The 26,786-nt window shown below is 50.7% G+C and overlaps 2 protein-coding genes across 2 annotated transcripts; one reads left to right on the top strand and one right to left on the bottom strand.

Annotated features, from left to right (window-relative positions):
• The first annotated feature begins 2,910 nt into the window (after positions 1-2,910).
• Sohlh1 (spermatogenesis and oogenesis specific basic helix-loop-helix 1) lies at positions 2,911-7,030 on the top strand. The gene is made up of 8 exons (XM_060390517.1): positions 2,911-2,975; positions 3,218-3,352; positions 3,761-3,908; positions 4,435-4,556; positions 4,837-4,934; positions 5,519-5,705; positions 6,191-6,267; positions 6,825-7,030. The coding sequence occupies exons 1-8, from the start codon at positions 2,911-2,913 to the stop codon at positions 7,028-7,030; spliced, it is 1,038 nt and encodes a 345-aa protein (XP_060246500.1).
• Positions 7,031-20,271: 13,241 nt separating this feature from the next.
• Positions 20,272-23,074, bottom strand: Lcn9 (lipocalin 9). Its single transcript, XM_021641064.1, has 6 exons — positions 22,979-23,074; positions 22,524-22,660; positions 22,138-22,211; positions 21,633-21,743; positions 21,429-21,530; positions 20,272-20,297 (listed from the first exon to the last, which is right to left on the bottom strand). The coding sequence occupies exons 1-6, from the start codon at positions 23,072-23,074 to the stop codon at positions 20,272-20,274; spliced, it is 546 nt and encodes a 181-aa protein (XP_021496739.1).
• Between the last annotated feature and the right edge of the window lie 3,712 nt (positions 23,075-26,786).

The following is a 26,786-nucleotide window of genomic DNA, read 5'->3' as shown; positions in this document are numbered from 1 at the left end:
TACTGGGTTTTGTCAGCTTCCCCCTTCTTCCTCTCCTTCCAAGAGTGTCCAGTTGGGTGGGGGCCCGCACTTAGAGCCCTAGGGCCCCACTACCAGGAACCTGTTAGGCTGAAGTACTGTCTAGACACCAGGTAGCACAGTGACCTCTGCCCATCCCTCAGTCACACGAGCACCTTTCGACAGGTAGTGGCACCTGTCTCAGGAGCTACAGCCCAGTGATGCAGGACAACATGCTATCAGCTGGGTTATTCACAAGACACCCTGAAACATTTAATATGCGCCTTCTGGGCCGCCAGGAGCCTTTGTTGTCCGGTGTTTTGAAGAAACCTCAGCAAATCAACACTGTGGCAATGAGGGGTGGGGGAGGTGTGTTCCTCCCCCACAAACCTAGGATACATAGGAGAAGGGTGAGAGTTAAGCTGAGAGTTAAGTCATGCTTCTCTCTAGGCCTAGGCCACTGCCCAGTTTCTCCCTGGGGGCCCACATCAGTATACCGGAGGGAACATAGTATATAGGCCAGTGATTCTACACTCTTCAAGCCTCTTCAAAGGTCCTGTCTTAGTCAGTGTTGTTTTGCTGGGAAGAGACACCATGACCAAGACAACTCTTATAAGAGAGGAATTTATTCAGGGCTGGCTTACAGTTTCAAAGGGTTAGTATATTATCATCAAGGCAGGGAGCCTGATAGCATGCAGGCAGACATGGTGCTGGAGAAGCAGCTGAGAGTTCTACATCAGGATCTGCAGGCAGCAAAAGAGAGAGCCACTGGGCCTGGCTTGGGCTTTTGAAACCTCAAAGCCCATTCCCAGTGACACACTTCCTCCAACAAGGCCACACCCCCTAATCCCTCTCAAGTAGTCCCCCTCCCTGATGACTAAACATTCAAATATATGAGCCTCTGGAGGACATTCTTATTCAACCCACCACAGGCCCCTTGTCTGTCTGAGGAGTGCAGGCTGAAACAGATGCTTTGGAGCAAGGGTGAAGCTGGCTCTGCAGAGGTCTGGATGCATCAGCCTATGGTCCACCCAGCTGTGTCCTACCTCCCTTGATTATACCTCACCTCATCTGCCCAGTAGCCAACTGACCTTCTTGTGGGTTTTACCACCAGGAGGACCCAGATCATCATTCAGAGACACCCTAGCTGGGTCTATGTCACCATCTGCCTAGAGCCCAGCAGGGAAGTGACCTTGCTGGACTAGCAAGCTGGGTGACATTTATGAGGGCTTTACATAATGAATATCTGGCTATATTCTGCCCTGGAATACCCAAGTCCCAGAGTGCTGTCTGCCTTCACTTTGTAGCCTAAGAGGCAGGAGAGGCACTGTGATGCCCTATAGGGTCCTGCTGGGCCAGTTCCCTGCATGGAGCTACCATGTCCCTCCTCTCCTCAAGGAAAGCCCAGAACCACCCAGAGTTTTCAGAACTCAGTGTCTCCTAGCATTCCTGGTTCCATTTCACAGCACTCACTCAAACCAGAAACCATGTGTCTCTTCCTGAAGTGGGAACCCAGCTCCGTCATCTGGCTGCCTGAGCCTTCAGTGCAAAGGGTAACCCCCCTGGGTCTTGCTCTACATCTCATCCCAGCGTCTGTACCTGTTCTTAGTCCAAGGCTTTTCCTTCCTACCAAGGTGGCCTGAGTCCATGAGCTTATGTCAGCATCCCTTTCTCTCCTCACCATCTTGTAGCCCTGCCTGGGTCAGCCAATGTTTTCTGGTGCCCGAGCAGAGAAAGGATGAAAAAAGGGGCAAGGCTGTTCCTCTTACAATTGTCACCTTTCTCCAGCTGATTCCCAGCCCGTACCCGTGGCTCTACCCAGGACCCCAGCTGGAAGCAGAGGCAAGAGGTCTCACTATGTGGCAGCCACCTGCACACTCTTTGAGGCTCCCCAGGAGAGGTGCAGTGATCTGCATCAACTATCTCCAGAAGTCCTGCAGCAATGTCGGCATCCCTAGCACCCATCTCTCACTACTACACATCCCTTCAGGACTCTCTGTTTTCCCTTTCCTCCCTCCTGTCCTCCTGTCACCGAAGGAACATTTGCTAAGGGACTCCAAGAAAGAGCTGAGCTTTTGAAGACAGGTTCTAGATGGGGTCTCCAAACCAAGAATGCAGGTGGCTAGCACATCCGGCTGTGGGAGCAGAACCCGAGGCTCATGGGGCTCAAAGGACTTCAGTTCTGCTGTCGGCTGATGAGTGGGGCCAGCCATTTTAGGAAGAAGGGTGGCAGCCCAGCTGAGCCAGGGGAGGGCGGGCGCTGCCTGGCTCTGGTGATAACTGTGCACTTGAGAAGAACACCTGCTAGAAGGAACAATCTGGAGCGGCACCTGGGCACCCTAGAGTCCTGCTGAGTCTGGCCAGGGTCCCACAGGAGTCACCTACATAGTGGGTCAGCCTTCATCAATCAAGTAGGCTGTGAGCTTCTGGCGGGCGGGGTTGGACTCCAAGAAGCTCTGGTAGTCACTCCAAAGTGCTGTAGAACAGTCACTTTGAGTGGGAAGGAACCAAGGCTTGGCAAAAGCACAAGTGGAGGCCTGGACACCTGGCAGGCTTTGCCCCAGAAATCCGCTAGCAACCTGATGATTGGAACAAAGTTGCTACTTTACGGCAGAGCCCAGAAACAGGGCTGCGGACCCATCACGTGGGCTGTAGTCTGGTCACATGGCCAGAAGGCAGCACGTGAGGCAGTGAGAGAAGCACGAGGAGGGGCGGGGCAAGCCCCGCACGAGGTGGGCAGGCGTGAGGGGTGGGGGTGGAGAGACACGGGCTTGCGTAAGCGTGGGCAGCCAGGTGCGGGTTGATGCAGAGCTTCTGGAGCTAGAGTGTGGGTGAGAGGGCGGGCTGGCGGGCAGAGCCAGGGGCTGTCTGTGGCTTCCGGTTCGTTGCTTCCTTCCCTCCATCTTCGTACCAATGGCGTCCAGCGGCCACAAGCGGGCCACTGAGGATTGTGCAGTCTCCGGCTTTACGGAATGCAGGTAAAATATGGGTTGACAGGCTCTGAGAGAGTCAGGTTCCAAGGCCTTTGCGAAGGGCTGCTTACTGTTGTCACCCTACCTGGCACATCAGGACAGAGCTCCCTATCTTGGAGTGGAGCGGGTGGAGGAGGTGTCATGATATGGTCAGGTGGTTTTCCTCTTCTTCCTTCCAGACACCCACCCCAAATGCCACTGGTGGCTTTTGTGAGGTTCACAGGTGGTCTTGGCTCTTTTCTCTGTAGCAAGACTTCTCGGCCTGAGACTCGGGACAACTTGCAGAGTCTGTCACAGGGCTCAGGCCTCCACACGGCTCCTGTAGCTGCTGCAAATTGGGGGCCCTGCCTTCGGAGAAACGTGATCAGCGAGAGAGAACGCAGGTGTGGACAGCCTCAGGGCGGGAACTATGTCAAAGTGGGCGGAGGAGTTTAAGTCTGGATTAATCAGTTTTACCCATCTGGACCGACCAGGATTAAAAACCAGATCCCCAAGTAAACTCTGCCTTGTGGAGGAGGCCAGGGGTGCTGCTGCAGCCGCTATGTCTGGGAGCTCTGGTGTTTTCAGCTTCCTTTAGAGTCTGGACTCCTAACTTGGACTCACCCTTTCTCACACTAGAGCTACTTCAGGACTGTGCCCTCAGCCCAGAGTTACCGTGAGGCTCGTGGGACCCCCGCGCTGCAGGGCTAACGCCGCTGCTCAGAAGGCCCTGGAGGCTATGCAGCGGTGGGTTCCAGAGGCCCCTTTCCCATCGGATGAAGGCTGGACCCTTTTTGCTTGTCTGGATGCAGGAGGCGGATCTCCTTGAGCTGTGAGCGCTTGCGGGCTCTACTACCCCAGTTTGATGGCCGGCGGGAGGATATGGCGTCCGTCCTGGAGATGGCTGTGTACTTCCTCCAGCTTGCCCACAGTATGGATCCTGGCTGGGAGCAGCTCTCTGTGAGTTGTAAGCAGGCAGGCCTTGTGAGGCCCCTGCAGTGTGTCTACTATGTGATATCCTTGTTGAGGGGCACCATGCCCCTTGTCTCCGTGGGCCCCAGCCTTCAGCCCAAGGGGGCCACATGTTCTGTACCTTCCTGATAGAGAGGGCAAGTGTCCACTGTCTCTTCCCAGTACTACTGACTGCTTAGTTGCCCATATGTGATGTCAGGGTCTCCATATGCCACATTCTGGCCACTTATGCTACACTTGCACTTAGGCATCTCCTACGGTTTGGTCCCAAGACTACTGCTGGATTCTCAGTAACACGTGCATTTGTCGGGCCTGTGCTTGAGGAGAGCTCTGTTCTGATGACTTGAGACCCTATGGCCCAGCCCCTGGGTAGACACAGCTTGTCTCAAGGGCTGTTTGAGGAGTGAGGCTTTAGTCCCTGCACACCTTTTCTGTGTGTGGAGGCTGGGCTGATGGTGGCACTCCCTCCCCCTCCTCTGAGTTTCTGGGTGGTCTGTGTGTGTTTAAACCTCAGGCTCCTCAGCCAACCCAGATGTGGCACATGTGGCAGGGTGATGTTCTGCAGGTGACCCTGGCCAATCAGATTGCAGACGGCAAGCTGGACTCCGGGAGAGCAGAGGCATCTGCTGTGGCTGGGTTAGTGTCCCCGTGGCCTGTCCTGGGGCCCCAGGCTCTGTCTGAACAGTGGTGCTAAGCTGCAAAATCATCATCATCTGCATTAGTACTTAGCCCCTCATCTTTGACATCACTGTTCCTGTTCAAAGCTTCTTTAAGATGGTCCCTTGAGAGCCTGCTGTGGAAGTACACTGCACTGGGTGACCTCAGCAGCAGACTTGGGCACTGGGAAGAATGGAAGTTTACTTGGCTCTTCTGCTCTGTGGGGCTCTGAACTCCTTAGTGTCTTATACTTTTTCAGGGTGCAGGAGCCCCCATGCTGTGCGATGCTGAGTATAGACCAGAACCAAGCCATGGAGAGAGCATCAGAGCTGCAGGAGAGACCGTCCTCCTGCCCTGGTAAGCTCCAGCACACTGCCATTCAGTGAGCCAGGTGTCCTGTGACCTGGAAGTCCTGCTGCCCTTCTCATGCCCAGGGTCTAGAACAGCTGGCTGTCTCACCTCTGCTGAAACAGGGTGACTCTGAGGCCTGCAGCCTTTCCGGCTATACCTCCAGGGTATGGGGTCTTGTCCCATAATCCACCCCATCCCTGTGCCAAGCCCTGGTCAGTAGATGCCAGTAAGTCACCAGGTGAGGTGCCTCTCATGTCAGTGGGCACTTTGCTTTCTTGACTGTTTTGTCTCCCATCGTGTATATTTGCCATGTCTAAAGGTCTCAGCCACATATATAGCTCCATGGGGATAGGCAGCCTGTCTGAGGGAGGAGCTCCAGGTCAGGAGGAACTACGGGGAACTCCTGGTGTGAGCCCACACGAGTGACCCAGGGCCTAGGGACTGCCCGTCTCCAGGAACCTGACCTCACCCAGGATTGGACACTCCCCTGCTTGCTCACCTGTGGCTAAGTACTTCTGGCTTTCATATGTGCACAGTGTAGGTCAGAACCTGGCCTACCCCAGGTGGGCTAACTTTCTTCTCCCTGATAGAGCCTTCCAGCATGCGTCCTGGGCTTCCACTCTGGCTTCCTCACCCATGGCAGTCAGCCACCCCCCAGAGCAGCGACACTGTATCTGGTGGGTTGCACCAGGTGGGATCCCTGGCTAGGGACACTGAATCTCCAGGTGTGCTGGCTGAGGAGGCCAGCTTGGTCTTGACATCTGTGCCTGATGCCAGGTGGGTGCTTCTGAGTATGTGTGTCAGTGCAGCCGTTACCCGTCTGCTTTCAGCCCAGCGCTGGTCTGTGCCTTTCTCTACTTCTGGAAGCTTCTGTTCCTGACTTTTACACCACATTGAGAGGAGGCCCAGGCAATAGGCCCAAGCCAGACTCACCATGTGGCTCTCTGATAAGTGTTTCTAAAACATTTTTGTCTCCTAATTGTCTTTTGTTTGGGCTGATGGTGAAATAATTTTGTGTTTGGGGAACACACACCAGCTGGGGTGTGGGAGGCAAAGGGAGGGATGAGGCTGTGGCTGGAGAAGCCAGCATGGATCTCTGTTCATTAGAGCTCTATAGCCCCATGCCCCGTGGCTGTGGTTTCTACACTTGGTCCTGTCGGGGTGAGCCTCCATGGAATTGAGGGGCTCTTGTAGGATTGGGTTTCTGTTGAGTTTCTAGTATCTAGTTTCTTGTGGTCACTAGGGGATCTTCTCATCTCCAGGTATGCCACAGGGACAGGGTCTGACGTGGTGGATGGAACATCCTTTCTGCTGACCACCAATCCTGATTGGTGGTTGGGTGAGTGGGGCTGTGAGCCCAGGCTGTCTTTTCCCACACTGGCCCTGGCTCTGGGGCCCGTGTCCAACCTAACAGGACCAGGAAAACTACCTAGGCCCAGCTTGCTCTCTGACCCAAGGTCACCAGGTCATCTTTTCTCCTTGTCTGGCAATGATCAGAATGACTGGCAGGGACAGAGGTAAAGTTTGACCACGCTGACTGCATGAACACATAATGTATGGAAATGGCTCTGTGAGTCCTGGGTGTTTTCGGTAATGTTCCCAGGTCAGCCCCGCTGGGGCACCAGGATATCTGGTGAACAAGTCATATGTTGTGTCTCCACAGCCTTTAGGATCCAGGGTTGAGGGAACACCGTTGTGCTTCTGGCATGAAGCGGATCTCCTAAGCATGAGAGCAGGGCCACCAGGGTTGGGATCATCCTACCTTCTGCTGGCAGAGAAATGGGGTTCATATTCCCTGTGGTAGAAGCATGGGAGACCCCACCACCATGCTGTGACCAGCCTGCTGCCATCGCCTGGGATACATGCCTGCCTTACTGGTGTTCCCTTTTCTTCCAGGGTCAGTGGAGGGCAGAGGAGGCCCAGCTCTTGCCAGGAGCAGCCCAATGGACGAGGCAGAGCCAAGCTTCATGGGGGATCCTGAGCCCTGCTCCCAGGAGCTCCAGGCTGGTTCCCTAGAGCTGTGGGGCTTAGATTTTGGCAGCCCTGGCCTGGCCCTGAAGGATGAAGCAGACAGCATCTTCCCTGACTTTTTCCCCTGCTAGTTTAGTTATGTCAGTTTGGTGGGGAAGCAGGACAGCATGGAGCACAGGGATAGCTTGTGCCCCTGCCCCTTGCCTGGGTGTTGTATTTTGGGTTTGGTTTGCAGCTGCAGCCTAATTTGAGGGAGGCTGGCAGGGCTGTGAGTGGAGTTTGTAATAAAGAGGAAAGGTTTTTCTGGCAGAAGCACATTTCTCTGGCTTTTGAGTAATTAATCCAATTCATTGGGCACATCACCCTAACACCATTCAGAGCACAGACAGCTGCTGGGATCTTTTCTGAGTGGTTCTCAGCTTGGTGGGATCCCTGAATAACCTAATTCTGTGCCTTGTTCCCTGAGAGGTGCTAGAGACAAGGTGCCTTCCTTTTCCTTGTTCCTGGGATCAGGTGTTTGGATTGGGTGGGACCTTTCTGGGAGACCCCAGTATCTTCTCCCTCTTGGAGGGACGGTCTGGTTCCCCTTTTACTTGCTCTTTGGGACCCTCGGGGTCTGGTGCACACTCTTAAACATTGGGCCGCTGTGGGCAGACTGAAGATTAGTATTAATCTTTCAACTGTTCTAGCTAGGCTGAGTGCTTGTCCTGCTGTCAGCATCTGGAGATGGCCCAGGTTCCTGGGATTCCCTCCCCCACATCAGTCCCTGTTCTGGGGCTAGAGCAGCCTAGCCCGATTCTTCCAAGAACTTTGAGATGAGAGCTCCCACCAGGCTGCTCCCACAGTAGTGGAATGTTCCGTTCACTCCCATGAGTCACTGCAGACAAAAGCTCAGGAGCAGGTGGCGTGGGATGAAACACTTGGGGGCTGTGAGCGCTGAGATCATCACACATCGCAGGAGCTGAGAGGGTCACATGGTCCCAGAGGGCCTGAGCACTGTACCACTGTGGTCCATGTGGGTGATGAGCAGAGCTGTCCACCACCCCTAGGACCTTGACACCATGGTTTACAGGGCTGAAGACCTTGGTCAGAGGAGGGGCTGACTTCCAGGTTCCTGGCTACCAGTGTGCCAAACCCATATTATTTGAGCACAGGAATAGTTGCCTCACTTTGGTTGTCTGATGTTTGAGCTTATCAGTCAACTCCAACTGCCTGGATTCACATGTTTTCTAGAAGACTCCCACATCTGTATGTGTGCATCTCTATGTTGGAGTGCTTGTGTGCATACTATTTATGCTAAGGTAGGCAGGTGTGTGTTTATACACCCATATAGTTGTGTATGCATTTGTGAGTCCATGAATGTTAGTGTGTGTATGCATGTATGTTAGGGTATGCATGTATACTTACGCCCATGTATTGGTGCATGCATGTTGCAGGCCTTAGGAGGGTGGGTATGGAAGGCGCAACATCTATACTTACACTGCTGTGTGACTGCTCCCCTGTCCTTGGACATGTCTCCTTGGTCACAAGCATGTGGCCTTAGACTGAGCCAGGGGCCTGGCTTGCTCTTTCTGGTCTTGTCAGGCAGGTCATGGAAGAATTAGAAGCTGTCTTGGTCTTTCTCCTCCCAGCAGGTAGGCTGAGCGTGTTCGGTCATCTCTGCAGCTGCCATCCCTAGGACCTCTTAAATCCTGGGTGTCTCTTTGGTCAGGTGTGTCACCTTTCCTGTGGCACCTGAGAGGGAGAGGCAGGGAACTTCACTTGGCTCATTCAGAGTCAGGCTTAAGTCCTAGTGACATGGAAGAAATGTCCAGAGACATCAGGGGGTAGAGCCTATGCCAGGAGGCAGGTGGCCTGTTCCTGAATCAGTGCTAAGAATGAACCTGGCCTTGAACAGGAGCAGTAACAGGTCATGGACTGATCAGGTCATAGGAACCCCCAGGGTCCTGAGACTGAGGTCAGTCTTCTCCCAGGAGTACTTCAGTCCAGGAGAAAAGGACTTCAGGCCTACCCCACATAGAAGCAAAGGAAAAGGGCTGCCTGGCCAGGGCTTGGCCATGGTGTCTGCTCCTGTTAGGCTTTGTGGGTGCAGGTGTGGTTCCTTGGTCTGGCTAGCTGAGATTGCAGTGGGTCCCTGTCCAGCTGAGTTTTGGAGGCTGTAAACAGCTGCCCCAGATACTGGTGGTTCTGAGCCTCAGCCCATGTGGACTGCTCCGATGCTGCTCCATGATCTATTTTCCCCTGCAGAACCCTAGAATTTCCCACTCGGCTCCTCCTGGGACACACTCTTTGAGAATCAGCCCCTTCTCTGTGTTGACCACCCTGAAGCCATAACTGCCTGGGGTAAAAGGGCTCACCTGCCTAAAAGCTGGATTTTGGAGTGTTACAGCTGTGCTTTCTCCCTACCAGTATTATCTCCCAATACCCTGAAGCTACAGTACCCCAAAGCCTGGAGGCATGCAGTCTGGTGGCATGAAGGGCACACAGCGGTGCTGCCTGCTCTGTGGTATTTCCTCAGAGTGGTGTGTCAGGGTGGGAATCCTGGTGGGGTGGGCAGGAGGCCAGCACTGGAATCCCACTTTGCAGGGGAGCCAGGTGTTATCAGCAGGCACTGTTCATGATCACCCATCAGGCCTTGCATGAGGCTTTCTCTGGAACCTTTCAGATTGCTGGATTCTTTTGGAACCCCCAGTGCTCAGGCTATGATTTGAGCAGCAATGCCTAAGTGTGTCCTCTTTTGAGAACTTAATGCCCAGAGATTATGACAGAGGACTGGGGAGGGGTTTTAACCTCTCTGTCCATGGGACCTCAAAAAAAGGTTTTGAAGAAAGCCTATAAGCGTTGTTTCAGGTGAGGGGAACTGGGATATGTGACAGCACTCCGGGTATCAGAGGCCCTTCTGCAGGGTCTTTGCAGTTGTGGCCTTCAGGGACGGTTGTGGGAAGGGGATTTAGGGTAGTTCGAGGTCTCATCCCTCTCCAAACCTCTCCAGCAACTTCACACAGTTCTGTGACACTGTACACCCATGCTTTCATGAGGCCAGCGTTCCCCCTGTGCACACATACTAAGTTCATATTGGAGCCCAGAACAAAAGGGATGTTTTGCCTATGTTCCCTACCTTCAGTTTACCCCTTGGGGTCATCCTCCAGTGCCCTTGCCCCAATGCTCCCCCATGCTCTGTTTGCAGATCCTCCAGCAGCCAGGTGGGACTTGGGTTGCTTGAAGAATGTCCAGGGGCTGGTGGCATTCACAGCAGTTTTCAGGGGGCTCTGGCTGAAGTGAAGGGTGGCCTCCAGAGGTCAGTGGTCACAGAGGCTCAGGGAATGACACTTTCAGCTCCAGTGTGACTTCCAGTGTGGTAACTCTCTGGATTCTTTCTGGTTTTTACAGATACGGTATCAGGTGATGTGGCCAGCCCTCAGGAAGTCAGTGGTTGTGCCTCTTTTGAGGCCTTGGCCTTCATGGGTTGGGGTCTCCACATCTCTGACTCTTTCCCTGGTATTCCCCTAGCCTTTTTCTGATATGTGGCCCTGTTTTTAGCTCCCCCTGCCAAGGGAGGGCAGCTCTAAGTGTGGACAGTGACAGTGATGCCCTGGAGCTCAGCTGGCCTTGCCTCCTTCTTCATTGAGGACTCTGGAGTCAGACTCTGGAAGCTGAATGGCTGCAGTCTGAGGGGAAGCAGGCGGCTGTACTTTGTCCTGACAGATGCAATGGTCTCTGAGCTCTCCATGCACACCAGTAACTCTCTGGCAAATACTGCACCTCAGAAGGCCCCTCCCTCAGCTTGACTGTCGCCACCCACTGTGGACAACAGTAACCAGCACCCTGGCATCTACTTAAATGGGTTTCTGCATCTCCAGCTCCCAAGAACAAAATCTAACAGCTGCTAGAGTGGACAGTCTGTCTAGCCCAGGACTAGCCAGCCAGCATCTTGTAGCTGGAGCAGAAAATGGCATTGCCATCCCTGTGTGGACAGACCTTTGTGCTTTGCTACCTAAGCAGGGTTTGCTTCACTTACCTACCACAAAGTTTCATGGAAACCCCAGGGCAGAAGACAGGAGCTTTAAGGATGGCAAAGTTGGTTCTGAAACAGGGAGTGCCTGACCATAGCAGGTGCTCAGCGAGGGCCACCCACACTTGAGGCAAGAGGTCCCCTGGGGTCCAGCCCACATCCTCACTAGCTCTCACTCAAGGCGGATGATTGTTGTAGTGGCCCTGCACTTTTCCCTCAGAGTGCTGGTCCCCAGGCTCCAGCATGGGCTCTTCCTGACATGACTTCGGCTCTTGACACCCTGCAGCACTGTGATGAACAGCAGGAATGTCAGCCTCACACAGTAGACTTATGGGCCTTCAGGTGGCTCTTACTCTAAATAACCCCAGGGGTGTTCTCTCTTTCATCCCCCCCACGTGTGTTTGCCTGTACACATGTGTCCTAGGCATTTGCTCAACTATGAGTGATGTGTGGCCTGAGCTGAGCATCACCAGCCTGTAGGTGGCAGTCACACTTGGCCCTGCAGCTGCTGCACAAAGGGCAGAGATCTCAGGTCTGCCCAGCCCTCAGCATCTGCAGCTCAGCCTGCTCACACAGGACCTGCTGGCAAGTGCAGCCGGGCAGTTTCTGCCACACTCCTGGTCACACCCCTCTTCCTCTATAGGAGCCATACTTTGTGTTCTTAAACACTTTTGTTCTGTTTTTGAAATTTACATAGACATTATATGGGGCAAATCTCCTGAATCTGGGTTTCCAGCAATTTTCTTGTTTGTCCAACCCTCCTTCCCTCCCTTACTTTCTCCTTCTATTTGCCTGAATGCTTGCTTTTCCTCTTTTGAGAGTGTTGTCTTATCCTCAAGCTCTCAAGTGCCCTCAAGCTCACTCTATAACTGAGGATGACCTTTGCTGACCTTTCTGCACCCACCCTCTCCAGTTTGGAGCTTATACACACTCTGCAATGTTGGGAATCAAACCCAGGGCCTTGACAATGCTAGTCAAGAGCCTTGCCAACTGAGAGGTCTCCAGCCAGCCTACACTTAAGTTTTCAAGTTTCTGAATTTGGGTTTTGTGATGGCTGTAATAATGTCTTCAGGCTTTATCCATGTTGGAACGTGTCAGAATTTTGTTATTTTGGTTTTTAGATTTATTTATTTTATTTTCATGTGTATGAGTGTTTTGCCTGCCTGCATGTGTATATGTGGTGGTTGTGATCTGCCACGTGGGTTGTTCTGGGTATCAACCCTTATCAGATATGATTTGCAAATAATCTTTCCTATTCTGTGGGTTGTGTTTTTGTGTGTGTGTGTGTGTGTGTGCATGTGAGAGAGAGAGACACCACAGAAGAACTCACAGGAGTTCTTTCCTATTCTGTGGGTTGTGTTTTAGTGTGTGTGTGTGTGTGTGTGTGTGTGCATGTGAGAGAGAGAGACACCACAGAAGAACTCACAGGAGTTGGTTCTTTCCTTCCACTCGTGGGTCCCAGGGATAGAAACTCAAATTGTCAGGTTTGCAGCAAGCTCCTTCACCCACTGAGCCATCGTGGTCCCAGGCTGTTGCTTTTACTCTGTTGTCAGGATTCTTTGAAGCCTTGAGCTTTCAGTTGTGTGATGCGGTTTGTCTTTCCCGTTGCCTGTACATTTGCTGTCCACCTGCATGCTGGGTGTTCACATTTACATCTACTGACGTGTTGTTGTGTGGAGACAGGGTTTTCTCTGTATGGCCTTGGCTGTCCTGGAACTCACTCTGTAGACCAGGCTGTCCTCAAACTCAGAGATCCACCTCCCCCTGCCTCCCAAGTGCTGGGATTAAAGACACGCACCACCACCACTTGGCATCTACTCACTTTTAATCTAAACTCTACCGTTGTCTACAGGGCTAAATAATGGAGCCAGAGACACCAAGTCTCGATGGATAGCGCTCTGAAAATGTGGCTTTGTATGCAAAAGCAGCTGAAGTTGACTAAATCAGGGCCTTGAGATGCTCTTAGATGTCCTGGATGGGTCCTAGATGTGATCAGAGATGTGCCTGCCGGCAAGTGGAGGGTGGGGTTCGTGCTCATATGTGTGCGTATGTTAGTTTCTAGAGGCTCATAGTAATACTGAAGAGTATCTAGGGAGCCACCTGGGCAGCCTCCCCAGTTCTCAGCACCCCATAGGCTGGCCAATTTGTTACCATCTATGAGCTTACATTGGCATGTCATTGTCACCCATGGCTTCCCTCAGTCTTGTACTTCTTGTAGGTTCCAAAGATATGTAATTAAGACATGCCTGCCATTCTGGTATGATGTAGGGCTGCAAAGGTGCTATAGTAACTGCACAGGGGACTTGTGTGGCTGAGACATAGTGGGGCATGGGTTGGCCCCCACAACCTCTTTCTAATCTTGAGCATATTGGCCCTCACACTGGACCCATGACACAGGGAAGCAGGTTGCCAGTCTTCACACTCAAGAGACTAGATGGAGCCAGATAACCCAGACCTGATCAGACTAGACTGTTGGAGGCCAGTGCCACCTTGTGGCAGCCCCCAGAGCTGCAGGTGTCTAAGGAGCCCTGATGACCTTTTGGAAGGCACTGCTCCACATCTCCTCCTATACCCACGTTGGCTCCTACTGTTGCCTAGACTGTGACCAGGGGTACCCAAGGGCTGGCCAGGATATTGGGCCTGCTCTCCCAGGCCCTGTTGGAGCTCTCTGCTGTATCACCTCTAAACTGGAACTCTATCTCTAGTTCCTTGGACAGCTTTTCCTCTGCCACAGAAGAATACCAGAAGAATACCTCAGCAGGAGGGGCAGCATCCTCACTGTCCCAGGTTCTGGGGACAGCTGGGATTTGCTGGCCCAGAGCTTCTGCCTGTGATGGCTTTTCTTGGTTGTCAACTTGACTAAAACACCTATGAGAGATCTTTTCCTTCCCTCCCTCCCTCCCTCCCTCCCTCCCTTCCCTCCCTCCCTCCCTCTCTTCCTCCCTCCTTTCTTCCCTCCCTCCCAGGCTTTCTTTGTGTAGCCCTGGTTGTTCTAGAACTCGCTCTGTAGACTAGGCTGGCCTCAAATTCAGAGATCTGCCTGCCTCCTGAGTGCTGGGATTAAAGGCATATGCCACCATCACCTAGTGGGAAGACTCACTTTTAGTCCAGATCTTTTGAAGTTCGAAGATCACCTTTAATCTGAGCCCCATCTTTGCTGGCAACCTACATAAAGGACATAGAAGCAGGAAGATTGTTCTCTCTTTGCCTGCTTGCTCTCATTCTCATTAGTAAGTCCATTTTTTTCCACTGGCATCGGAACCTACACTTCTTCAGGATTCTAGCATACACTGAAGACCAGCTGAGACATCCAGCTGCAGGATCACTGGACACTTTGAACCTTCCTTGGTAGACAATCACAGACTACAAGCCATTATAAGAAATGTCGTATATATGTTCCTCTAGAGGACCCAGACTAATACAGATGTTGGTGCTAGGAGTGGTTCTAGAGCAACAGAGTAGAAGGGTGAATCTTTTAAGTGTCTGGAATAGGCTTCCAGCTTGCCAACACCTACAGTTACTGAAGCCTCTTCAGTTACTGAAACCTCTCCTGGGAGCTCAGAGAGAATTGAAATCCTATGATGTGAACTATTTTACAAACTTGAGACAAATGCATTTAATTCTCTTGACTCACGGATTGTGAGAGGCAGTGTATTTTTGTGACTTTGTATATAAAACTTCTGACAATTTTTGGAAAAATAAGGAAAATGATGATGCTGGTTGGTTGCTCCTAACATCTCCAGATAAATTGACAAAGGAAAAAAAAAAGAGCTCTATGATAAAATTAACCAATTTCTAGCATCTCAGAATATGGTGAAGGACAACAATGAAGTCAGTGATAGATATAACTGACCCTCTTGAGATTTGCTTAAACAGAGTGTACCATAGAAGAGAATCTTTTCTTCCGAAGCTACAGAGCTCAAGTTGTGGAAAATCAAACCAAAGTTTTTATATGAGGTTGGATGAATTACAGTGAAAATTCAAGTCCCAGCCTCTGAGGGTGTTGGTAGTTAAAGTAAGGACATTAATTGGTAAAGAATGGGATCTGGTAACTTTGGTTGGGGATGTGTGGGAGGACCCTATTGAAGCTGAGAGGTTTGAACTCTCAGATTCCCAAGGGCTTATTTCACCAAGGTAGTAGTCTATCCACTCTCTCACATTCCCAACCCCTGAAATGTTGCATTTTCACCTTTGAGGAAATTAATCCTTTATTGTCTGCTAAACCAGCAGTGACCTTCTTTGAAGGTAATGCCAGGCATAGCCATAGGGCCCACCAGTAGTTGCCTCTAGACCTATAGTCAGACTCAAGGCAAAGCAGGCTCCTAGAAAGGAGGTAGAAAGTGTAGTCCATGAGGTGGTGCTACACTACCAAAGAGCTTAATGAGTTTGCCAGTTCATTTAAGCAGAAGTCAGCAGAATATGTGTGGAAAGGGATTTTAAGGGAGTTAATGATGATTGTTGTGGGGTACTCACCAGAGAAAACTGCTGGGACCTGTGTTTAATAAAAGTTTATTTTCTGGCTAGTGACTGCACTGGGTGTTCAGGATCCCAGAGCAGCACCGAGCCTTTCTCAGGGTGAGCTTTTAAGCATAAAAACCATGTTCTGTGTTGACATACTTCAAGTAATAAGAACAGTTAGCCAGAAGCAGAACTATAGAAGCCAAAAAGAGCAAGGTTAGTCCATTTAGAGACTTTACAAAAAAGCGGACTTTTATAGATTAGGCCTTTGTTTAAGTGTGGGCAGGTGGTGCTGTCTACATGTTGAGTTTTCAGCCTGAGTGGTACGTCAATCATGGAGTCAGTTGCACTAAGGTCTAGGGCCCTGTTAGTGATGTTGGGGGGCTCCCACCAGAGAAGACCGCTCAAAGACAGAGACTATTGAAAGTCTCTATTCCAGTAGCTGGTGACTGTCCAAGTACTCAGGACTCAAGGACAGTAGTGAGCCTTTCTCAGGGTCCACATTTAAGGAGGAAAATCATATCTTGGCTGGAAAGTCCCTAAGGTTCCCTTCCCATAGCTGCAAGCTAAGCAAATAGTAAGCCAAAATGTGAGATTAGCTAAAATAGTGACGTCAGGCTGTCTGTTGCAAAGAGCCCACATCCTTGAGTTGTTTTTCCTCCCAGAATTGATTTCTTAGGCTTCTGTATAGTTACTGGCACTTTACTCAGCAAGACACAATTCATCCAAGGTGCCAAAATGGAAACACCATAGTCAACTTGCAGCCCTTGTCACATTGGAAGGAACATAAACTGATCAGGCTGTTTATTGATATGGGGCCTCTGAGTGGAGACTCTAGGTTTAATATGGAAGCTGCACAGTTAAAAAGAGGTGTCAAGGGTTTGTTTGAATGATTGGCTGAAATATCTGTCAAAAGATGGCCAGCTGGAAAGGAGTTGAAGATGCCTGAAATCTCTCCAGTTAATGTCAATGAAGGGATTTTAAGGCTCAGGGAAATTGCAGTACTGGAGTGGGTACACTGTGTAAAACCGTATCCTCTGCAATGGGAATGCCCTGAAGACAAGCCCTTCACTATCCTATAAGATGAAAAATGGTGAGAGGGGTACCAGCACATTTGAAGAGCTTTGTCACCCTTTTTCTCGTGAGAGATCTTAGGGTTGGAGATGATGCTGCACAGTTGAATGAATTAGATGCAGTGGGTTTAATTGGGTCCCAAGGTACTCAGGGCCAGGTGACAGTGAATCTCTAAAGACAAGGTGATTGTAGGTACTGTAATGGGCAACACAGACAAAGCAATGTCCATAATGGCCTGACCTATGCTAGTCAATACAAGCGAAGTGATTTTTATGGTGGCATGACTCATCTGGACCTTTGACACTAGCTAATTGATCATGGCATTTCGAGGTGTGAAATAGATGAGAAGCCTGCTGTATTTTTGTTTGATCTGTATAAACAGAAAAAAATTCAAACAAATGAAAGAAAGGCTACATTGGAGAGTGGCAAAAGTTAGAATCTAAGTCTTTGAATCAATTTCCAGACTTGAGCCAGTTTGCAGACCCAGAATACCTTGAATGAAGGGACACCCAGATTCTCCTGAGGAAAGACCTTGATAAATTGCAAAGAGTTTTCGTGTTAGCCTGTCCCCAGTCTTTCCCCAGAGGAACCCACAGCCTTTTACAAGGGTCACTGTACACTGGGGGAATGGAAAAGATCAGACTCCCTGGGCTATACTGGATACTGGTTTTGAGGGAGAACCCAAGAAGCACTGTGGCCCTCCAGTTAATGTAGGGGCTTATGGAGGTCAGGTGATTAGTGGATTTTAGCTGAAGTCACTCACAGTCCAGTGGGTTCCTGAACTCATCCTGTAATTATTTTCCAAGTCCCAGAATGTATAATTGGGATAGTTATGCTTAGAAGTTGCCAGAATTCTCACATTGGTTCCCTGACATGTGGAGTGATGGAAAGGCTAGATAGAAGCCTTTAGAGTTGCCTTTGCCAAGGAAAATAGTAAATCAAAAACAGTATCACATCAGTGGAGGAATTTCAGAAGTTAGGGCCACCATTAAGGACCTGAAGGATGCAGGGGTGGTTCCCACTGCATCTCCCTCTTATTTTGCCAGTACAGAAGACAGATGGGCCATGGAGAATGACAGTTGACTACCTAAAACTCAAGAAGTGACTCTGATTGCAGCTGCTGTACCAGATGTAGTATCTTTACTTGAGCAGATTAACATGTCTCCTGATACATGCTATGCAGCTGTTGATTGGCAAATGCCTTTTTCTTGGTACCTGTCCATAAGGACCACCAAGAGCAATTTACTTTCAGTTGGCAAGGCCAGCAGTATACATTTTAGTTTTACCTCAAGGATCTATAAACTCCCCAGCCCTGTGTCATAACTTAGAAGGGATCTTGATTGTCTCTTCCACAAAATATCACATTGGTGCACTGTATTGATGACCTTATGCTGATTGGACCAAGTGAGCAGGAGGCAGGAACAGCTTTGAACTCATTGGTAACATGTGTGCATCAGTGGATGGGAAATAAATCCAACCAAAATTTAAAGGCTCCCTACCACAGTGGAATTGTTAGGAGTCCAGTGGTGTGGGGCATGCAGAGATATTCTTGTCCTGTTTCCTTATCCACAGGGAGGCTATGGGGCAAGAGCCCAATAGGGAAAACCCAGCCCTAGGGTGTGCAGAAGGCAACATGGGCACCTGGCACACTTGGCTATGGGCTCATCTCCTTCTCTAGGAGGGGACATCGGTCTGAGAGTCTCTGCATGTGCTGCTCAGCTACTTCCTACTGTTCTTCAGGACAGCCACTATTCTGATCAATTGTAATAGTCAGTGTTGTCAATCTGTAATCCTGGAAACAAGCCTTGACTCTTGAGCCCTCTGTCATAACTTAGGAGGGATCTTGATCATCTGCTTCTTTAACAAAATATCACACTGGTGCACTATATTGGTGACCTTATACTGACAGGACCAAGTGATCAGGAGGCAGCAGGTAGAGTAGGCATGCCTGTGAGGGAGTTTCTAGATGAGCTCACTGAGACGGAAGACCCACCCTACCTACTCATGGCAGCATTCCATGGACCGGGTCACAGGCTGAAGCAAAAAGAGCGAGGTTGTCCAGCACCATCACCCATCTCTCTCTGCTTTCTGAGTGTGGGTGTGGTGTGACAGCTGCCCCTGCTGTCACTCCCTTTCCACCTCAAGGAACCCCACCTTTGTGAGCTAAAATAAGCTCTTTCTTCCTTAGACTGATTTAGCTACAGGTACAAGAAAATTAACAAATTACCAATGCTCTCCTTTTCAGCAGGCCACGGTCATGTGGGCGGCTCCCTGCATATCTAGCCCTGCTGGGGTTTGGCAGGCTGTGCCAAAAGATCCAGAGGCTGGTCTGTCTGCCTGGGAGTGCCAGGTACCTTCCATTCACCCAACAGAGCCATTCTGCCTGCTGGCCAGTCCTTCAGAACATGGCTAAGCACCCACTTCCTGACAGCTGGCATGCTCTAGGGACAGACTGCCTCTTAAACAGTATCTTGAAGTCGGCTGCTGGGCTCCTATCCCAGCAACCACTAATGTTGAGGACTCAGCAGTGTGGCCGCAGGGCAGTCCTGCATTCACCACAGAGCACGGTCAGTGCCGGCAGCAGCCAGGCCTGCCCAGCCAGTCTCCCAGTGCGGGCACTCCTCACTCACACCAGGCTGGTGAGAGGCCTGGAGCCCTTGCTCCTCCTCCACGCTGCTCTACCCTTGCTGCTCAGCAGTTAGGGGAGCATTTACCAGAATGTGCCAGGAAGTGTGATCCTTGTCTCAGGGGACTTGGGGACCTGGGAGAAACCGCGTTTTTAGCAAGGAAGCAGAAGTGAGGTTGAAGTGAGTGGGAAGCCTGACCCAGGTACATTTCAGGTAAGGGTATGTCAGCTGAGTTGGAGCACAAGTGCATTTTAACCTTTTACTTGGAGAGGATTGAGATCCACGTGCAGTCAGGAGAAGGAATTCAGAGGAGTCCCCAGCACAGGCCAGGCACCCTCATGGTGACACTCGTCAACACCAAGATCTTCAAGTCCCACAAGACACAGGTTGGTCAATCCTGCCCTGAAAGGTTTTTCCTGTTTCCTCTGATAGAGGAGTGAGTGTGTGTGCAAGTACATACATGTGTGCATATGAGACCATGTATGCTGGTGTGAGCATGTATGTGCATGTTCACACGTGAGTGAGCATATGTGTATGTGAGTATATTTGTCCATGTGAATCTGTGAGTATGTGTGGCTGTGTGTGCATGTGTGAGTGGGTATTTGTCTGACCATGTTTGCATATGTGGTGTGGGCATTTTATACATGAGTGTATGTATGTGAGCACATGCGCATGTGTATGTGTATGTGAGTGATCCTGCATATATGCATCATTGCATACAGGTGCATGTGAGTGGATCAGTGTATGAACACGTGAGCTTGCGCATGTTCATGGATGCCTGTGTATGCATGTGAGAGTGTGTGTTCCTGTGTGTGTTTGTGCTGAGCATTTGATCGATTGTGTAGGGCTGTGTCTGTGCCGCCTCTGAAGGACAGCGCTGCTCGGCGCAGCTGGGATCGTCTTGCTGCCCTTACAGCCGCGTTCTCTCCTCTTTCCTGACTCTATGTCCTCTAATCTGTCCCCTTTACTACAGTTTTGCCATTGTTCCTTTTTATGTGGACCCAAGACTCTGGCTTCAGGTTGTGGTTGTAATTGAAGCTGCTGTGAACATCTTTGAAGACCACTTGTGTGGATACAGTGTTCACATTTCTGCTACAAGCCCAGAAGGTCCACTTTCAGCCCAGAAAGCACTGTAACTTGCCTTCTATCTCTTGTGTGTTCACCAACACATGGGACAGACCATTAACTGGCTGGGCTGCTGTCACTGATTCCCCAGGGAGCGTAGTCCTAGGGGTGGTCAGACAGGGGCTTAGCCCCCACATCTGCACACTATCAGGCATTACAGGTCCTTGGTCTCCACAGAACCTCATGGGCCTGTGTGCAGGGCCTTGACGGGATGATTCTGGGCCAGTCTCTGGGATGCCCTGATGTTCATCTTTATTACTGTGGAGCCCCATTCCTGAGAAAGGAGTCCAAATGCTATGTCCCCAAACACATGCCTGTCTTCATGCTGAGACCAAAGGAGGGACTTTATTTGGCAAGACTCTTCAGATGTCAGGTGAGATCAATTTGGATGCCTGGGTGGCTTAAATTTAATGTCGGAGGAGGAGATGCAGACACAGAAAGCCGTGTGAGGCTAGAGGCAGAGAGTAGGTAGATATGACCACAGGCCAGCATCAGGAAGAGGATGCCCAGTTCTGGCTCCACACTGCCTGGATGTCAGGTCTCTGGGCTGCAAAGCTGCGAGACAGTAAACCCAAGCTCTATACTTTGCTGCACATAGCATCCAGGATAGTTCCATAGTTCCACAGGGCGGGGCTTACTGCCCTGCTGAGACACTATGTGAGGCCCTAGTACATCCTGATTCTTGGAGTGCATCTCACACGCGCTCTTCTACAAAGAGCTGTGTGTCCCTCTGCTTCTGCAGGACAACGCAGCAACAGGCACAGAGGAGCTTTGAGATGCTGCTCCTGGTCACTCTGAGGTGAACTTCCCCCAGCTTCTGACACTGGCTGCATGCTTCTCTGTCCAATTCCTGACAGCCTCAGCTATCTTGTCTTGCAAGAAGATTAAAATTCACATAGTGTAGCTGGGTGTGATGGCCTACACCTTTAATCCAGCACTAGGGAGACAGAGGCAGGGGTATCTCTTTGAGTTCAAGGCCATTCTGTACTGCAAAGCAAGTCCAGGACTGCAAGGGCCTTATCTCAAAAAGCCAAAAGAAAAAAAAAATCACATACCAGAAGGCTTGGTGGCTCCTCTACCTTCTAGTGTGGCAATTGTCTGGGGAGACAAGAGGATGTCAAATGGCTTGCTGACCCCACCCTGACCCCAGTGTTCAAGGCGCCTGTGCTAGGCATACCAGGCTGTAATGCTGCCTCCTCTGGGCTCTTTCTAGGCCCGAGCAGGGAGTCCTACCTTCCTTTGACAGGTTGATGACATTTTGTGGGCCCAGCCCATATTTTTTGCAGACGTTTACAAATCTTTTCAGGTAAGTCTTGCTAAGATCTGGAAGGCGCCCTGAGGACAAATTTGGGACTTTGTATTGGGGGAGGGCTCCCAAGGCACCATCATATAATGTGTCTAGGGCTGGGATTCCTAAGCAGACAAGGGTCAGGGTACCAAAGAGTGCCAGCACGTGGGTCTTGGTCCCATTCTTGATGTTCTGCATGTAGAAGGTGACATACGTGCTGTAGTCAGTCTCCGAGAGCAGCACCTTGTTGTTCCCGTCATCTGCACAGACACATAGCTCAGCATACCCTCTGCCCTGGCACTGGGGTACCACCCCCTCCTGGGATGTGTGCCACGTGACTTGGATAGCTTTGTTAGGCTTGGGAAGGAGTGGGAGTTTGGATGCCCAGCACTGGCTCGGGAGACTGTATTATGAAGTGTGGGTATCAGGGTGTCATGGCCTCTATTTGCCTGGAGATGGGCCTTTGTGTGCTGCCTCAGTAGTATTCCGCCTGTTTGATAGCTCCAGAGAGAGGGCCAGGCTGGCAACCTTTGAGTTGCCCCAAGGCTGGGGTGCTCTTGCTTTAGGGTTGGGGTGTGTGCTCACCAAAGTGGGCAAGGCCTCAGCAGAAAAGGTCCCTGGCTGTCAGACCAGGAGCAACAGGGACCAACTTACAGGTGACAGAATACTCCCCATTATTCTCAGTCTTTTCGCAGACCATGGTCACAGCTACACATTCTCCTTGCACCCTGGAGGACAGTGAGGGGAGGGGCTAGAGCAAGCGTCTGCTCCTTCCCCCTGCCTGGCTCATGGCAGGAGGTCATCGAGCCCCCTGGTACCTTGGCTTCCATGTTCGATCCAAAAGGGGCCTTTTAGCACATCTCACTGGGAGGAGCATAGAGCACAGCAACAGGCACCCCCTGATCCCATCACACTGATTCCCAGGGAAGAACTGGTGACAGTCCACACACTGCCTGAGTGTGAAGTATGTGAGTGTATGACATGACCATGGGTGTGGGGACATAGTCTCCCCTAGGTTCAGTTTAGGGGACAGTACATACATGAAGAGGAAGTTAAACTGCAGGCTGCCATTCTTCAAGAGGTGAATGTTCTCAATGAAGACCCTCAGGTCTCCGTTTGCTCCAATGCGCGTCATGTTATCTGAGGCCATGAACATAGGGAACCAGATCCCAGAAAGCTGGAAGAAAAGGCTGAGTAGTGGGAGTCTTGTAACACTGCTGGGGCTGATTGGCCCTCATAGCCATAATCCTGGGCGAGTCCTGAACGCTAGTTCCAAGCTGGGACCTCCTCCTGCCTTCCCAGCCCTCCCTCTACCCCCCATTCCTCCCCAAACCCTCTCTGCACCCTCTGGGTGCCATTATGGCTGGGGATGGGATAGGAGGGGCTCTCATGGCCCAGACATCCTTTTTTCACATCAGCCTCACCTCCCCCTCCTGCCAGTCAAGGACAGGCAGTCTTCATGAAAGCTGGCCTAGCCCCAGAAGGCTTGACCCACCCTGGCCATGTTGTAGTGCCTCTGACCGACAATCTGCAGGTTGTCCTGTGCAGCAGCAAGGCTCAGCCCCAGCCCCAGCACCAGCAGAAGTACCATTCTCTCTGCTGGACACTGTGGCCTGCACCTCACTCCCTTATGGCCCTTCTCTGTGGTTGACAGTCTGTGTGGACACCCTGTCCACACACATCCTGTGCCCTGCTGGAAGGCAGCCAAAGGCCCCCAGTGAACTGTTCACATTCTAGAGCAGGCCACAACACCCACCTGATCTGATGTGTCGCTGGGTCAGAAAGTGGCAGGGGAAGTCAGGGCCCGTAGGGTTTGGCCATTAGGTTCCTGGACCCAGGCCAGCTTGCTGAGCTGGTGCTCCGTGTCTCTAAGTTGGGGAGGAAGAACTCAGAGCCTAGATGTTTGAGTCTTGTCATCTGGCATCAGTGTTTGTGTTTGAGGGAGTTTGGCTCCTCAGAAGCCATCTGCATGGCATGTAGCTCAGGCATGCAGCCACCCTGCAAGGAGGATGTCACTGAATTTAGGATTCGGCTTCAAAACTCCAGGAGAAGAACCTGAGTCGGGGAGTATTCATGAAGTCAGCCCTCGAGGGATAGCTGAGGGGTCCTGAAAGAACAATACTCTAGAGTTCGATGGTTCAAGAACACGGACATAGGGTCAGATGTGTTTGCATTTTGGCTGGAGATGGGCCGTGGGAGGTGGTGATGAAATGCATCCTGGAAATGTCTGCTCAGCTCCTACAGGTTTGTCACAGGACACTGGCTTCCACTGCCTCCGGGCACAGGTTCATTGGAGGAAAGACTATTCCTTTGAAGGAATGAGGCTAAGCGTGGCAGCCAGGGCCGGAAGAGCTCATCCCTCCCTCTCCACCAGGTAATCCAGAGGGCAGACACGCACTGGCTGCCACTTCCCTGCGTGGGAAAATCTGCCATCCATCTGCCCAGGCTGATGTGGTTCTGAGATGGGGGAAGGAAGCCTGACTGTCCTGGGTACCAGGCAGGCATCAAGCATTATAAACTGTTAAAATCACACATGGTTAATGGCAATGGCTGTTCTTTGACGTCTAAGAACCGTTTCTGCTGCTGATTTTCCTATACAGGCAAAGATGTTGGGTGGGGCAATACTGCAGCGCTGTTGAACTCTCCCTTGCTTCCCCAGCTGCTTCGAGCAATAGAACGGTCCTGTCTGTCCAAACACCTGATATACTCCACACTAGCTGCGGAGCCCTTTCTTGCTCTAGCCCCTGAGCTCAACCCAGGACTGTCTCAAGTCGTGCTGGATCTTTTCCTGTCACAAGCCTTGGAGAACTCCAGGTGATCCCATAATCATTTCTGCTGAGGCCAGATAGATGGCTCACGTGCCCTGGTGGCCTAGCAGGGGGGCTGCTTTGAGTGGTAGAAAGTAAGCAATGCTGTGATTGGTGCTAACACAAGCTTTCATTTGCACAACAAGTTGGCTTTGACTGAAACACTCCAATCTACGGTTAATGTGTTCTCTGACACACAACCCTGGTATTGCACCATTGGACCCAATAAAAACCTTCTCTTGAATGTGACTTTTGTTGTCATATGTAAGTTTGTTTGAGACAAGATTTCATGTAGCCAAAGATGACCTTGAATCCTTGACCATTGTGCCTCCATTTCCAAACTGCTGGCATTTTTAGGTATATGCCACTATGTTCAGGTTGACTGGTTTTGCCTATATTCAGTGAGACAAGCTCAGTCTCTCTCTCTCTCTCTTTCTCTCTCTCTCTCTCTCTCTCTCTCTCTCTCTCTCTCACACACACACACACACACCAGCAAGAGAGACAGTGGGGCAGCAGCAACCCCAGAGGCAGCAGAGCTGGCATGCCAAATTGCAGAAGCAGCAGAGTGGCCAGCTGCTTGACAGCTGACAGTGAGTGCTGCTGAGCAATGGGCAGACAAAAACACCAGAGCCTCTGGCTGCATAGAACCTGCAGAGCAGAGCATTGCCAAGTGGTAGCTGGAAGCAACAGCAGCTTCTCCGGGGCAACAGCTGTGACAGTGGCCATGGTAACAGGAGGCCCTGAACTATTTGAGGGATCAGACTAGTCAGAAACGAGAAGAGGTGAAAGCTAAAAGAGGGCAGAGAGCTGAAGCTGAAGGACAGAAAGCTGTAAAGAATCAGAGAATTACCGCTGTCCATGGGCATATCTACGAGCTGTTAAGACTACAGGACCAAGGACCTCAGACTTTCAGGGCTGGGCGCTATAACACTGCCCATTGTCAAGAGCTGACAAATCCTTGCTTCACAGGCTGCACAAAGCTGTCATGCTGGAAGGATTGAACGGTCTTGGCTACCTAAAGCTACCCAAGAGCTGAGACACTAGAGGGCGCCACCTGCTTTTGCTCCTATCTGACATTTGCTGTTTCTCACTGAGGCAGAACACCCACATAAACAAAAATTGCCAAGGCCGGCTCCTGAGCTATACGGGTAGAGCAAAAAGACTCCAACTAGATGATTAACTTGATCAGGAATCTGTCTTGTCTCCATTCTTCGCATCTCTGTCCCCCCAATTTCCACTCCCTCTTTCAGGTGGACCCTGTTCGACTAGCCCGCGGGATGGGTCAGAAGTTGAAAAAGATATCTGAGGGTGGAAAGATCTCCCACGCTCATGGGTCAGTAGGATCAACATAGTAAAAATGGCATCCTGCCAAAAGCATTCCCCATCAAAATTCTAACACAAGCTTGGTGGTGGTGGCACATGCCTAAAATCCCAGCACTTGGTAGACAGAGGCAAGCAGATCTCTAAGAGTTCCAGGTCAGTCAGTCTATAGAGCTAGTTCCAGGATGGCTCGTGCTACATAGAGAAATCCTGTCTCGAAAAACCCAAAATTCCAGTACAATTTCCTTGAAAGAAAATATTCAATTTCACATAGAAAAACAAAACCCCAGGATAGATAAAACAATCCTGAACAATAAAAGACTTCCAGAGGTATCACCATCCCTGATTTCAAGAAATAGTACAGAACTATAGTAATAAAAATCATATGGTATTAGCATAAACACAGACATGTTGATCAATGGAATGGAATCAAAGACCCAGACATAAATCCACATTCCAATGGACACCCCATTTTTTTTTATAAAATAAAAAAGCCAGAAATACACAATGGGAAAAAGAAAGCATCTTCAACAAACAGTGCGGATCTAACTGGGTGTTTGCATGTAGAGGAATAAAAATAGATCAATCTTTATTACCCTGCACAAAACTCAAGTCTAAGTGAATCAAAGACCTCAACACAAAACCAGACATATTGAACCTGATAGAAAAAGTGGGGAAGAGCCTTTGGGAAGGGGAAATAAAGTAGTCTTTGTATGTGGACTAGGGACTGGCAGGGATGGGAACAGGAGGATCAGGCAGGGGAGGGACAGAGTGCTGGGAGAGATGACTGAAATTGAGGGCATTTGGGGGTGATGTGGAAACCTGGTACACTGGAAACTTCCTGGAACCTATGAAGGTGGCCTTAGCGAGGAGTCCTGGTAATGGAGGGTACGAAGCCTGAACCAGCCATCTTCTGTAACCAGACAGCGCTTTCAGTATTGGGACCAGGACACCAACCCAGCCACAAAATCTGTCCTGCCTGCGAAATGTGCTGGGGCAAATGCTCAGGGCATGTGGGAGTTGGCATCCAATGAATGCTCTAATTTGAGGCCCATGCCACGAAAGGAAACTCATGTCCCTCACTGCCTGGATGAGCAGAAACCAGAAGCTAAATAGCCCAATGACCTATGGTAGAACCAAACAGGACTGGAGGAAAAAGGCAGTGAAATCATTTCT

The sequence above is a fragment of the Meriones unguiculatus genome, chromosome 8 (assembly GCF_030254825.1).
Source record: "Meriones unguiculatus strain TT.TT164.6M chromosome 8, Bangor_MerUng_6.1, whole genome shotgun sequence".
Lineage (NCBI taxonomy): Eukaryota > Metazoa > Chordata > Mammalia > Rodentia > Muridae > Meriones > Meriones unguiculatus.
The sequence above is the reverse complement of the archived record's forward strand: the minus strand, read 5'-3'. Positions and strand labels throughout refer to the sequence as shown.